The sequence below is a fragment of the Neofelis nebulosa genome, chromosome 3 (genome assembly GCF_028018385.1).
Source record: "Neofelis nebulosa isolate mNeoNeb1 chromosome 3, mNeoNeb1.pri, whole genome shotgun sequence".
NCBI lineage: Eukaryota > Metazoa > Chordata > Mammalia > Carnivora > Felidae > Neofelis > Neofelis nebulosa.
In genome coordinates this window covers 85,600,288-85,615,402 of record NC_080784.1, presented here as the reverse complement: position 1 = coordinate 85,615,402, position 15,115 = coordinate 85,600,288, and the positions used below count along the sequence as shown (strand labels likewise).

At 36.7% G+C, this 15,115-nt stretch overlaps 1 protein-coding gene across 12 annotated transcripts in view; it reads right to left on the bottom strand.

Moving 5' to 3' along the window:
* The window catches only part of INPP4B (inositol polyphosphate-4-phosphatase type II B), a 775,173-nt gene that overhangs the window by 247,829 nt on the left and 512,229 nt on the right, over positions 1-15,115 (bottom strand). For 11 of the 12 annotated variants that reach the window (XM_058721302.1, XM_058721291.1, XM_058721289.1 and 8 more), the window contains one exon: positions 8,577-8,656. In XM_058721302.1, coding sequence (XP_058577285.1) covers positions 8,577-8,656 — 80 coding nt within the window. Of the gene's footprint in view, positions 1-8,576; positions 8,657-9,007; positions 9,099-15,115 lie in introns of those variants that run through there. The other variant, XM_058721300.1, reaches the window with a different exon arrangement.

Below are 15,115 nucleotides of genomic sequence, written 5' to 3'. Positions count from 1 at the left end.
ATTGTGTCCCTAAAGGACATTGACATGTAATCAGTTGGAGAAGCAAATTCACCTACTTCTGGGTTTGATGTCTCCCTTTATTCTCACAGTCCGGTCCTGAGAAATGTCACTTGAATTTACTTCTGTGGACAGTTTATGATATATTCAGCAATAAAATGCAATCAGTACACTCTAATAGCAACTGATACACTGTGTTATATTCATGAATTTCTGTCCTGATTTCAATGCTATATTGCTAAATTTTTATTTTTTTAATGTTTATTTTTGAGAGGGTATTCTGTACCCCGCAGAGTACAAGCGGGGGAGGGGCAGAGAGACAGGGAGACACAGAATCTGAAATAGTCACCAGGCTCTGAGCTGTCAGCATAGAGCCCGATGCAGGGCTCGAACTCACAGACTGCGAGATTGTGACCTGAGCCGAAGTTGGACGCTTAACTTACTGAGCCACCCAGGTGCCCCAGCTAAAGTTTTAAGTAAAAAAAAAAAAAATTCTTTTTAAATGTTTTGCCCACCTCTGTTTCTGTTTCAACCAAACAAACTGCTCTCCATATGCCTCTTGCTGGTATCTGCCACCTGATAAGAAGCTATATCTGATGTTAGAGGGATTAATGGCAGAATTTAGACTTCAGGTAAGTATCTATTTCTCAGATAATAGAAATGACATGTTCAGGTCAAAGGTTAAACTGACCTCTCTGCCGCTGACCAGTTTTGAGAATTGTGGATGTCACATTTAAGAAAGAACTTCAACAAACTAAGTAAGAAAACAAATCAAACATTAAATTATGGTTGAGGGAATTAGTAAGTTTAATGCAAGAAGAAAGGAAAACAGTATTGACAGAATGCTTTTCTCTAATGCAAAGCAGTGCAAAGAACTTTACTGCATTTATTGATTGCCCGTAATTACCCTGGGAGGGAGGTCATTACTACTTCTACTAACGGGCATTAAAGAGAGCAGACAATACAGGTGAGGCAAAAGCTGGAGGCAAAGCTGGAACTTGAACCCAAGCCTGGCATTAAACCTGGCTGTTCTTTCTACTATATCACATTCCTTCCTGAGAAAAAAAGGAGAGAAGATTTAAGGTTGGATGAAAGAGCTGCTTTCAAATGTGATCATAAAGACACGAGGCTTGTGCTCCTTAATTCCATGAAGGAGAGCGAGGGCCGTGGCAAGGACAGCAAATTTGAGATAAGAAAGGAATACTTTTCTGACTTTCACCTGTCTGAAAATGGGAAAGACAAATGGCCTCTTGAGTTGGCACTGCCTTTCACTAAAAGGGTCCAAAAAGAAGCTGAAGTGTCCCAATGTTTTCTGTTCTCTAAAATTATTTAATTTTAAGATTCTAAACAAAAGATATATTCTCTAGAAAATCCTTGAGAGCAAGGACACTTCTTTCTCAATCTCCATTTTCCAACGTGACCCAGCCGTGTGATCTAAGAGACGTTGAACTGCTGTTGTTCGGTTTGTTTCTTAGTAAAGCAGGAATATATCACCTTTCAGGCAAGGTTATTAGAAGATTGAATGAGATAAGACATGTGACATCCTGAATCCATCATAAAGCTCAAACAGTGTTAGCTGCTCCTTCCTACATGTTTATGAGGTTAGAGTCTGTCAGAATCAGAAGGCTTTCCTGTTACCTCCACTTGGATAATGCTGAAAAATGTGAAGGAACCCCCCCCCCCACCCAGATGCAAGGCTCTCCCCTTCTACATGTGTCTGGATCAATAATGAGTAGGCATGTGCTACTGACTTGCATGTTTTTCTGCTTTTTCACTCCCTAAGAGAAAAGGGCAGTGTTCTTATAGCTCTCAGGGTTTATAATGGGCATTTTTAGTTAATTCTATGCAAAAGCATCGATTAAGTAGGTTTTTACATGCCATCTTCACCCCTCTAACTTTTACATTGGTGCATTTAATAAAGTATGCTACTATTCTGTTTTATAATTAATCACAGATAGGCTATTCCCTCTCAAAGAGGGTTTTTTTTTTTTTCCAGTTGCCCATCAAAGTCTTTACCTGAGAAATAGATACTTATCTGAAGTCTAAATTCTGCCATTAATCCCTCTAACATCACCCTCATTTCATATAAAAAGTGTTTCAGACTGGGGCGCCTGGGTGGCGCAGTCGGTTAAGCGTCCGACTTCAGCCAGGTCACGATCTCGCGGTCCGTGAGTTCGAGCCCCGCGTCAGGCTCTGGGCTGATGGCTCGGAGCCTGGAGCCTGTTTCCGATTCTGTGTCTTCCTCTCTCTCTGCCCCTCCCCCGTTCATGCTCTGTCTCTCTCTGTCCCAAAAATTAAAAAAAAAAAAAAAAGTGTTTCAGACATACATAAGAATTAGTGTTGTAGAACCATCAGACCTTTCTGCTATAATCTTCCTTTCTGGTACCCAAGAAAGCTAACTGGAAGACTTTTAAGAAAGAATGAAATATATTTAAGATATACATGACTATTAAAATGTTTGCTTGTAATTTTTTAAATTCTCCTGAAGTTCAAACAAATGCTGATAAGAAAAGATGTCATTAAAGAGGTATTCATCATACATATAATTTTAAAGACTATAATCTGGTGCTTAAATTAAAAAGACTTGCATAACCATTATTTACATGCAGGAAAAGAATAGCGATAGGAAATTAAAATTCTAAGAAAGTTTAGTTCCATTTTAAATGAAAAAAGTTTATCCTTTAAAACTCTTTTGTCAATCTATGGCAAGGTTCATCTCAAGTACTGAGGGGGTTCAGATGTATTCATGCATTCCAAGAACAAACTCATTCTGATCTACTGCCCCGTGGGCTAAAGAACATGTCTATGCTCCCAACCTGTGAGTTGTTTGTGACAATTTCATCTTTTTATCGCTGAGTATGCTTGTGCAGAAAACTGTATGTCATCGCCCAAGGAGCTTCTCCTTATCATTACTTCCAGCTCTCAAGTTAAAAACATGCCTTTGGGAGATTAAGTTAAAAATATGTGGGGTTTTTTCTTATTGTTCTCTTACTTTTAGAAACAAAGTTGAACTGTATATCTGTGTGTATGTGTGTGTCTAAGGAGGTTAAATTGTTAAATATAAGCAAACACCAACAAATAAAAATCTAAGGGCTTCATAATGTGGACCTCACTTCCTCTAAGCACATACATTTGACAACAATGGAAAGCAAGTATTCATGGTTGGTGAGAAAGCAAAATAATTCTGAAATAATATAGATGTACAAACACATGCCCATCCACACAATTTATGATAGATTTATATATGCGGAAGTATGTACACATATAAATATTACATAAAATAGGGAACATTTAAAAACCGACAGTAGATATCTATTGTTTATTTCTTTCGTAGCCTCTCCCGCACATCTGTGTATCATAAAACATAATGCCATATGTCTATTAGGATCATGGGAGTCTTACGTTAAATTTATGTTACATGACAGCACTACCATAAGTGTGGCAGAAGTAATAAATGAAAACAAGATTTCTTTTTATGAAAAAATTCAAGAAGATTTTGCACATCCATTCTGATAAAATTCTGTAAATGTTTGCTTACCTTGGAAGGGTTACATGCAAAAGACTACAGAAGGTTACATGTAGAAGACTACAGAAGAGAGCATTCATTAAGTGCTCTCTTGAAAGATTCTGTGACAAGGTAAAGTGGCCTACCCTGAAATCGTAAATTCTAAAGGGTTTCAGCTTTTCAAGCAAATTACAGTCTATCCCTCACTGTAACTCGGAAAGGGACTCATGTCAGATATAGTCTAATGTTTAGACTGCACTATAGTCACTAATTTAGGTGGGTCCCATTCATAAACAAATGGTACTAGGTTTAAGCTTAGCATCCAAATGCATATGAGGAAGTCATCATCATGAATCAAAATTCCAGCAAATTTTTACTGAACCCCTCCCATGTCACTGGCATGTGAAACTGAATTTTAAGATAAGGCATTAGGAAAAAAGAATTGAGGTCCCTGAAACTCTCCCAAGGATAGCATATAAATGGAGGAGGAAGCAAAGCTTCCATCAGATCATTAGCTTCCTAAGAGGCAGGAAAATAAAACAGCACAAGTGCTGGAGTCAGACCAAACTGGATTCTAATCCTACTCGTACAGTCAGCAGCTGCAGGATCGTAGATGAGTTGCTACAGCACAGGGATGATAATTCTGTGTGGGTTAAAGATCATGCATGAAGAGCACCTCAATGTGTTCTTTGCACATGAGTAGAGGCTCAATAAATAAGGAGATGTTTCATTAATCGTGTTATTAGTGACATCAACTGCAAAATATTAACTGATGACATTTAAATGTTTTTCTAAAAAACTATCACTGTACTTAGCATATGAAAAATTCTTAATAAATGCTTGCTGAGTGAATAAGCCCTGAATCAAACCTAAATTGTGAGGAGATACACAACAAAGTTCATATGCAACAAAGACAAGGTCAGAACACATCCATGTGTCTCAATTCTTCTGAGAAGGATTTCCTAAAAAAAGAAGTTTTACCCTCCCCTCCCATCCTTTTTTTCTGCTTTTGCGGTTGTTTGAATACTTTAAGAGTAACGTAATTCTTCCTGACTGCTAGTACCATTCCCAGAGACAGATCTAATCTCTACATTCTTTTATTAAATCATGACACAGGATTATGATGTTCCAAATTTCTGCTTGCGTGGTCCTAAGACATTCAGATAAGGTTGGCAAAGCAAATGATTGTCAGGTGCTTGGACAGTAAATCAGATCTGGGCCTGATAATGCCAGGCTGCCGGGGTAAGACTAGATTCCATAGGTTTCCCTCAGTCTTCCCCTTAACCAGGCTGGTTCCCATTTTTTGCCATCAAGGCTAATATGTCTGACTTTTCCATGGCATGTTAACACTCATTATGTCTTCATTTACTGTTTGACAAGGCACTGTGGTGAAATTGAAGCGGAAGAAACCATGAACGAGCGGTCCTGGACCTGAGTCCTTGCTTTGTTCCTCCATCACCTAAGTCACATGATGTGTGATATGTTTTAACAAGTTCTCAGTTTTCTCCTCTCTCAAAGGAGACAAGCAGTGTATCACTAAAAGCACAGGCTTTGCAATCAGCAATGTGTGGCTCCATATCTTGGCTTTCCCATTTATGAGCACTGTAACTTTGCGCAAATCACTTAACTAGTTTTTATATCTCACTCTCCTTTTTTCTTAAGTTTATTTATTTTGAGAGAGAGAGAGAGAGAGAAAGAATGCGAGTGGGGGAGGGGCAGAGAGAGAGGGACAGAGAATCCCATGCAGGCTCCTTGCTATCAGGCTCCTTGCAGAGCCAACACAGGGCTTGATCCCATGAACCGTGAGCTCATGACCTGAGCTGAAGAGTCGGACGCTTAACCAACTGAGGCACCCAGGTGCCCTATATGTCTCAGTTTCTTGGTTTATAAAGTGGCAAAAAGAATAACATCATAGGCGAATTTGATAAGGGTCAGTGAGACAATATCTCTAATATATTTACCAGAGCATAAAGCACATGGTACCTTCCTCTTCTCCTCCTTCTTCTATTTATTATTATTATTATTATTATTATTATTATTATTATTATTATATGATTATCCACTGTCTCTCATGCCTACATTTGTAATCTTCTATACAAGGAACTTAACTTGTTTATATTATAGTATAAGAAGAATCAGGGATATATGGCAATGAACTGGAGAATAAAAACAGAAAATGCAATTCAGATCTAAAAGAAATCAGAGGAGATAGGAACTACCAAGTGTAAACTAGCAAAACAAAGGAGATATAATACAAAAGTAAAAGGGTTAGTCCTAAATAAAGATACCAAGTCCAAATGGGATGCTAGAAAACTCGGGCAGTAATTTAGTAACTATGTATTTAAATGAAGATGAGTTATAGGAGTAGGAACCACTTTACATATTGGAGGCATTTCTCCCAATATGCATGCAAACAAATTTTATTATACAACTTCAAAAATCGACACTATGATATTTCATGAAATTTGAGTCTAAATGTATAAATAAGACACAGACTTCTTGCCCCTTGAAGTTTCTGTGGGAAAAAGAATTCATTTCCAAATTCAGTTAAAAAATTCTAGTTCAAAGCACAAATGACATAGTAACCACAAACTATGGTGCTCTGTGGAGCTAGTGAGAGTTTTGGAATTGGAATTATCTGATAAGAAACAACTCAAAGGGACAGTGAAAATGAAACAAAACTACACAGGTTTTTTTTGGAAGCTTACATCAAAGAACATTTCCTATAAATGTATATTTATTTTTGTGAATTTGTTTCACAGAAATCTGAGAATTCTATTGCTTTAAAAATAATGACTGGAATTGAAAAGGAACAAAATTCAGGTTGTCAGTGCAAAGGACTTATTAAAAACAAAAGAAAACAAACAACCAAAAAAACAATGCTTCTTATCCCTAACCTAATGTTCTTTTAGCACAGTATCTCAGAGACCCCAGAGCCAGGGGAAAGAAGATGAATTACCTCTGAATTAAAAAATATGAAGTGTCAGAAATCAAAAGGCTATGATAAGTCTATAAGGTGTCTAGTTCACAGGGAGAGAAATTCACAAATTTGGCAAAGCACAAAAAAGGGAAACAATAATAACCTAGCCATTTCAAAATTATTTTTGAAAAAATATTTTTTTCTAGAAAACTCAATCCTTTGTTGTTAAATTTGTTTTCCTTTTATACAGTCAAAATCAAATGAGTATTAAGCAGAAGTATTAAAACCAAAAGTGGAAATTTGTATTGATTTCATCTAAATCTGAAATTATTCTAATTCTTTTTTTCTTTTTCTTAAAATGGTTGTACTCTAAACTTGACCCTTCTGTTCCTATCCTACCACTAAGGTATTATATGTGTTTATTAATTTTCATTTAAGCATTTGTGGTCCCCATTTCTATTTCAAGAGCTGTGTCTAAATGTATAGTGTGGTGCTGATGTTAATGACGGTTATGATATAATCAATATTACAGCTTGTAAGTCAGCAAAAGGAGGAATAAAGTGCTATGCATCTCATCCAAAAAACATATGGTCTGCTAGCATTCCTAAATTAGCTTAATGCCTCACTTCGTATGCCATGAATCCAGTAATACTTGGGTGAACACAGATTTTCTAGAGTATTGGTGACATTGATAGCTAGACATTTTAGCTAAGCCATACAAACTTCAAACTGAAAATAACCACAGCAACATTTTATTGGGAATAACACCACAAAACTATGAAGACTTAAAAATGTCTTCCCAAATAAAATACAACAACAATAACCAAACCATGGATGTTTAAGAGACATAGCTGAGAGCGAAGATGATGGTCTCATCAGAATCCATCAACACTTATTTTTCTGCATGAGTATGAGTTACTTTACATTACTTTATACTCTCTTAAATCAAAATGCAAAGCTGTGCGGATCAGGAAAAATCAGAAAAGGAGACAGCCAGCAATACAGATTCCAGCATAAGCCACAGCATCTTTATTGAAATAAATTGGTTACAAGTGGGTCCTTGTGGGTCAAGGCAGACGGCGAACACACTTAAGGCATTGTCTCCTCCTTGGGAGGAGTCTCTATGTTTCATCAAAAGAAGAGCATTTTCAGGGGCACCTGTGTGGCTCAGTCAGGTAAGCATCTGACTTTGGCTCAGGTCATGATCTCCCAGTTCATGAGTTCAAGCCCTGTGTCAGGCTCTGCGCTAGCAGCTCAGAGCCTGGAGCCTACTTCAGATTCTGTGTCTCCCTCTCTCTCTGCCCCTCCCCCACTTGTTCTCTGTCTCTCTCCGTGTCTCTCTCCATGTCTCTCTCTCTCTCTCAAAAATGAATAAATGTTAAAAAAAAAAAAGGAGAGCATTTTCTGATTTACAAATAGTGTTCTGTACAATTTTTATATTTTTTATTGCAAATATTGCAAGGTGATATTTTTCATAATTATAGAAGCTATCATACAGTTAGAAAACAACATGCTATTGTTTAGAATTTATAATGAAGTTTAAAAATGTTTATTCTATTTAATACTCTTCTTAACATTAAAATACTATGTAACTTCCTAAAGATGGTTGTTTCATCTTCTATACCCAAACAAATTGTACTAATACTCAAAATTAGATCTGATCTACTGCCTCTTTGAATCTGTTTTAACTTATGTTTTATATTTAACAGTATAGCAACAAAATAAGCTTAAAAAAAGAGAATAATGAACATTTCCTCTATTATCATAAATTTGCAATGTTGCCACTAACAAACATATTTCAAACCTAGAAAGTTACTTGACTTAAAAAGGAACATTTTAATAAGTACTAGAAAAATTACTTAATAACGTGCTCATCATTTCTATTCTTACTATGAAAGAATTTGATTACTTTAATGATCGTGTAATTTTTTTTCCCCTATAAGGGCTGAAAACCTTTGACAATGTGAACCATGAACTTGAGCGTGAACTTGAATAATTGCTGTTTCCCTATAACTTGCTGCTGTGGCGAATGTTAAGCCATCTGAGAGCTGACATCTAAACATCTGTAAGAATTGGGACTTTTAAGCCCAAACATCCTTCAATAAATACCATAGGCTATTTGCTTTGCAGCATTTCTGCAGACAAAGGACTCACCTCAGGCTCAGGGCCAGCAGCTGCTCCTTTGACTTCAGTAGCTCCCCCACTTTAAAACTGGCATAGCCCAGGAAACTTCTCTGAAAATAAGAAAGAATGCTTTTCGTTAACTTCAGAAGTCCTTAATATTTTTACCGGCACACCAATCAGACAAACCTAGTCTTCAAAAGAATGAAACGTTAAAACCATTAGCCTGACAAATATTTCATATGCAGAGATACAGTCCTCACTGACAGATACAACAATATATCCTTCTCAGGGGGTGAAGTCTAGGGTGCACATGTATCCTTTTCACTAAAAACAAAGAGACCAATAGCCTGGGACGTAACAAAATGTATAGTGCAGAAGCCAGGACTTTTCTAGGAACTAATTTTCTTCGCCTATGAAAAAAACTGGGCTAGAAGAAAAAATGATAAACTTTTAACATTTACCAATGCCGTCCTCGTTCTTATTAGAATTCCTCAAGTCACTGGCAGCAACAACTTTGTATTCCAGATATGAGCAAATCTGGTAGTTGGAGCTATTTTTATGTGGGACTCTGTACAAGTTATAAATAGAAATGCTACATTTCTCCCCCATCACAGCAATGTTTAAAAGCATTTGTTTCCTTTGTTATTTCTAGCATGGGACAATTTCATTCCAACACACAAAAAAGAAAGGTGCTTATTCAGTTACATTTTCTAAAATTGCTTTTTTAACCTATCATACTGGCTGTTGACTATCTATGAATATCTACTTCCTACACTCTTTGGCTCATAATGCAAAGAATAAAACTCTAAATTGGTTTTTCTTTTCCAGGATAAAAATCTTCCATCTCTTTTTAATATTCCTGGCTACTTCTGATTTAAAAGTCACAATATTATGGTATACCATAAATAGTATTTCTCGTTTTCCCCTCAAGGTCAAGAAGTAAACATGAAAACATCAAACCCATATTATTATCTAGGCCATTGCTGCCTCACACATTGTAAAACTCTACAAGAAGTCAAAACTGCATCTTCGAGAGCATTCTCTGTTCATATGTCTGTTGCCAGGCTGCTCTAGAATGAGAGCCTGGACGTAAGTAGTCTGAGGACAATTGTATCTTTTCAGAGAAAAGTGTGTGGTTATTTCATACATAGAAGGCAGCCTTCTATGTATGAAAAGTGTAAGAAAGAAAAGCTTCAGGTCTGAATTTTTCTCCCTCTTTTCAAAGCTCTAATTTAGAATTCTTTCAAAACACTCAGATGCAAACATTTGAAACACAACTCAGCTCTAAAGTTGGAGATGCCTCTATGTTAGTAACAATAAACCCAATTAATTAACTTGAAACTCAAAAAGCTGGTTTAGACACCAAGTCACCAAAGCCAGAAGAACACAAGACTGAATTATTCGATGAAGAGTGTTAGGTGAAAACAGAGATTGAGGCCCACGTCAGGCTCCATGCTGATAGCATGGAGCCTGCTTGGAATTCTCTCTCTCATTCTCTTTCTCTCTCTCTCTCTCTTTCTCTGCCCCTTCCCTGCATATTCTCTCTCTCCCTCCCTCTCTCTCTCTCTCTCACACATACACACACAAATTAAACATTAAAAAAATAAAGTATTTGTGGAAAGAAGGTCTGATGAGATGTCAATGAGTGATGAAATGAGTGAGTCAAAGCAGAAAAGGAAGTTTAAGAGGTATATGTGTATTTGAAGCTCCACAAGGAGCTTTATTTTGTTTTCTGACAAACTCCTCCTCCCTAGTGCATGGTAGGCATGTGATGAATATTTACTGACAATAAATGAATGAATGAATGAATGAATGAATGAATGGCTGATTTAAAAACTAGCTTTCAAGTCAGTCACTCTATTAGATATGGATATTAGAATGCTCTTTCTGCAGATATTTACAAAGTACTATAATTCACTGAAACATGGATAATCTAAACAATTTTAGTAGGCAGACTGTATATTGTTGTAGTGAATTTCATTTCAGCCTTTTGCATTTAAATAGATGTCTATCTCACTTCCTCTTTCCCTGATTATCAGGGTTTTTAAACTCCTATTCCCCACTCTCTCTTCACTCCAAGAAAACTCTTAACTGATAACAGATTTCATGACACCTCAAAATTTCAAATTATTTTCTCTCTCTTTTGAGATTTTGAAGATATGGATGGTTTTCGAATTAAAAACACAAACTTCACATGTCATAAATGTTACCGTGGTCTCTTCATCAATAAAAGGAGAAAATGCTCCAGACTGGAATGTAGCAATGAGAGACAGGTGAAGGGGCTATTTTCAGACATAGCTATACACACACACACACACACACACACACACACACACACACACACACCATGAGCCACAGCTGCAAGTAGTTTGTGACCACAGCCACTGAATGTCTCATCTGTCCACAGATCAAGAGATCCTGTGGAAGGAGGACGTTGGCTTGTCCGCCTGTGAGCCAAGCCCAGTGCCCAGAACAGAGGGTTGCCTGGTATGCCTACTGCTTCACTGTGAGGGCTTGAAGTGGGCCAGGAAAAATGCCCATGAGTCAAACTTTCTTCCCATCATAACTGGCTGCCACATGCTTCATCTCAAAGGATAAGGGATTTTACAGAAATCATACAACTTACTAAAAGCTAATTTAGGTAATGGCATTATAGTACTGTTATAAAAACATGTCAAACTAGAGGAGGTGTTATTTAGGTATATAAGTATTACCGTATTTATTCTACAAATAACTATATTATGGAGACTACATGTTGCATAAAGTACATTAATGAAATTTCTGAAGACAGTGTATAATTGTTCCAAACTGCAATGCTAACAATGGAATTGCCTATATGTTTAATTTCTAGGAAGTTTGTGTGTATTTGCTCCATCTCAATATAAGCAAAACACATCATTCATTTACATGAATATTCACTGGACTCTTGTAAAAGAGTAAATTAATTAGAGGAAAATAGTCTTCTCTGTTTCTAAAACCTAAATGCCCATGAAGGGAAAATAGCATACTAATGTTAATGTAAAAAAATAACTTAATATAAAGCTATTTTATCTTTGATGTCACTGTAATCGTAACTATAGAATTTGAGAGAATTATTTATTTTATTTTTTAATTTTTTAATTTTTTTTTTTTAAATTCTAGTTAGTTAACATTAACATATGGGGCACCTGGGTGGCTCAGTAGGTTGAGTGTCTGACTTCGGCTCAGATCATGATCTCACAGTTCGTGGGTTCAAGCTCCATGTCAGGCTCTGTGCTGACAGCTCAGAGCCTGGAGCCTGCTTTGCATTCTGTGTCTCCCTCTTTCTCTGTCCCACCCCCTCCCCCCCGCTCGCACTCTGTCAATAATAAATAAATGTTAAAAACATTTTTTTTAGTTAACATATAGTGTAATATTGGTTTCAGGAGTAGAATTTAGTGATTCATCACTTACATACAACACCCAGTGCTCAACACAAGTCTTAATGCCCATCACCAATCTAGCCCATCCCCCACCTACTTCCCTCCATCAACCATCACTTTGTTCTCTAGAGTTAAGACTCTCTGATGGTTTGCTTCACTCTTTTTCCCCCTACCCTTCCTCTATGTTCATCAGTTTTATTTCCTAAATTCCATATGTGAGTGAAATAATATGGTATTTATTTTTCTCTGACTTATTTTGCTTAGCGAGAAAGTTCTTTAAACACTTTTATATTTCAAATATAACTCAAGGAACAAGATTTTCCATCTCTTCTTCAGTGCTGTTTCTAAAATCCTCATCTTAAAGGTCTTAAACTGAGAGCTCTAATATCAGTGGAAAAAATCGAGAGACAAACAAAAAAATTTAAGTCTCATTGGAGTTGGAGCTCAGAGATCTAAAGTGTCATACTAAATCAGTTATTTTGCCTCAAAATGGAAATCTGGGCTCTCACAGCCCCCAGAATGGTTATCCACTAATGGGTATTGTCTAGCCTTGTTACTCTGTCTTCTTTCTTACTAATACGTGGTCTTAAATGAAACCACTGACAGCCTTAATGGCTGTATGAAAAAGTTGCCTATGATAACTCTATCTTTCTCATAGCTATAGTAATGAGAATCAAAGTAATCCAGGAAAAGCACTTAGTACACTGTTGGGAAAATAGGAATTTAAAAGTTAACCTGGCTTCTACATGGTCCCAGAACTAGTTAATATGCAGAAGCCAAGTTGGAATCCAGGTTTCTTGCTTTTCAGTCCATCATTCTTTTATCCCTGTCACACTGTGCCTTATTTCCAAGACAGGCGGCAATTCCCTGTCCCTCTGCCAGGCTCTCTGCCTGCACAACATGTGGTTCTGACCTTTTCTGCCTGCTCGTGAGAGTACAACACTCACAATGATCATTCTGGTGCAAGCACCCAAAGCAGATGATCATTAAATTGCTTGATATACAATTTTAATCACTCACCTGGCTGGAGAGTGATATCAAGCAGCGTGGAGAAAAGTGGGGCATCTGCCTCAATCCCTGGTTGCTCTCTATGGAGACTATACAAATAAACAGTTTATCCTATTAGCCCTTGCAGGGACTCCAGCTGTACCATATAAACGGCCAGAAGATGTACAACCTCATACACCTTGCGGTGAGCTGGCCACACCTCCATCACCTATGTTCATCTCACAAAGCCTTTACTCAAAGTATAGGTTTTCTTTACACTACAATTTACAAGTACTATGTAGGGCTATACTATCCAATGGGTAGAATTAGGCTTGTGGCTATGCTGAACTGAGATGTGGTATTAAGTGTAGAATATACATCAAATTTACACAACGTGGTATGAAAAAAAGAATGTGAAATATAGCATTAATAATTTACATAGTGATTATGCTTTGAAATGATTACATTTTGCATATATTGGGTTCAATAACACATTAAAATAAGTTTTTCCTGTTTCTTTTTACTTTTTTAAAAGCATGGTCTACTAGAAAATTTAAAATTACATATGTGGCACACATCTGTGGCACATATAATATTTCCATTAAAAAGTGATTGTTTAGAGGTTAAATGAATATATCAACAATAAGAATCATACTTTGGCCTATTCTAATAAAACTATACATAGGAACTGTGGCACAAATTTAAAGGGTCTTTGAAGTTGATATCATGAGGCCAATATACAACGTCTCCCAAACATAACTTATAGGACAGGCCCTTTTTCATATTCCATGTGCTTTTCCTTCACTGTCAACCCTAACAGATATGGTTACGTGGTTTCCCATCAAATAGAAAGGGAAAGAGGATACATGAACTATTCACACTGAAAACAAGACATCAGAAAGAAAAACAAAACTTGGGAGGAAATCTATTAAAAGTTGATAAACAGTCCAAAGAAAACATTAAAAAGCATTTTAGGGTAAAGTCATATATTTAAAAATTACATCTTCCCTATGAATATAACTCAAAAGGTCTCAGCACAGATTGGCATCTCGTTCACTAAGACATCAACAAAAGATCTGGGTGCATCCAAAAGATGCTGCTTAAAAATGCAAAGAAATGTATAGAACATGTTTGGACTATTTATAATAAAGTATTTCAGCTCATTTTTTTTAATGTTTACTTATTATTGAGAGACAGAGAGACACAGAGCATGAGCAGGGGAGGAACAGAGAGAGAGGGAGACACAAAATCTGAAGCAGGCTTCAGGCTCTGAGCTGTCAGCACAGAGCCCGACATGGGGCTCGAACTCACAAACCACAAGATCATGACCTGAGCCATAGTTGGACGCCCAACTGACTGAGTCACCCAGTCGCCCCTAATTTTCAGCTCTTTTTTAACCAGAGTAGTCAATGGTTAGAGTCCTTAGCATGTTGTAATGGGAGAACAAAGTCTTGGCCAAGAACTAAAGCTCTCAGACACGTTTTGCAGTGCCCAAAGCAATATTCTGCGGATTAATCGATAAGATAAATATTACCCAGGGGTACCTCATAGGTACGCAAGATGTGGTAATTCTTCTCTGTCCGGACTATCATGTACTCTGAGGGTATTAGACACGCCACAGCATGCTAATTTGTTCTTATTTAGGCTCATTCTTACTATGCTTGAGATTTAGTTCTACAATATAATTGCCATTTTATTGAGTTCTGATGTGTCATAAAGTATACTAGATTTTTACATATTATTACAATTTACATATTATTGCAATTATTTTTAGATGTCTCCCCCCTTTTATTCTGGTGGTTCTAAAAAATTGAAGATGGTTAGCAAACCAAAATCAGGGTATGCTTTCTAATTGATTCTATATATATATATATATATATATATATATATATATATATATATCATATATGTATATACATTTATTTATTGTTGACAGAGTGTGAGCAGGGGAGGGGAAGAGAGAGAGATACACACACAGAATGCATATCATACATATCATATATGTATATATATCATAATTTACAAGTTTCCAGGCACAAAGGTAGGGCTATTCGAGTGAACAAAATACATAGGCTCTTTGCTATCATGGAGTTTAACACGTAGGAGGATTGGGCAGACATTACTAACATGTAATACCTAGTTTGCTCATTTGTATTACTAATAGCACCTTGATATTGTTTA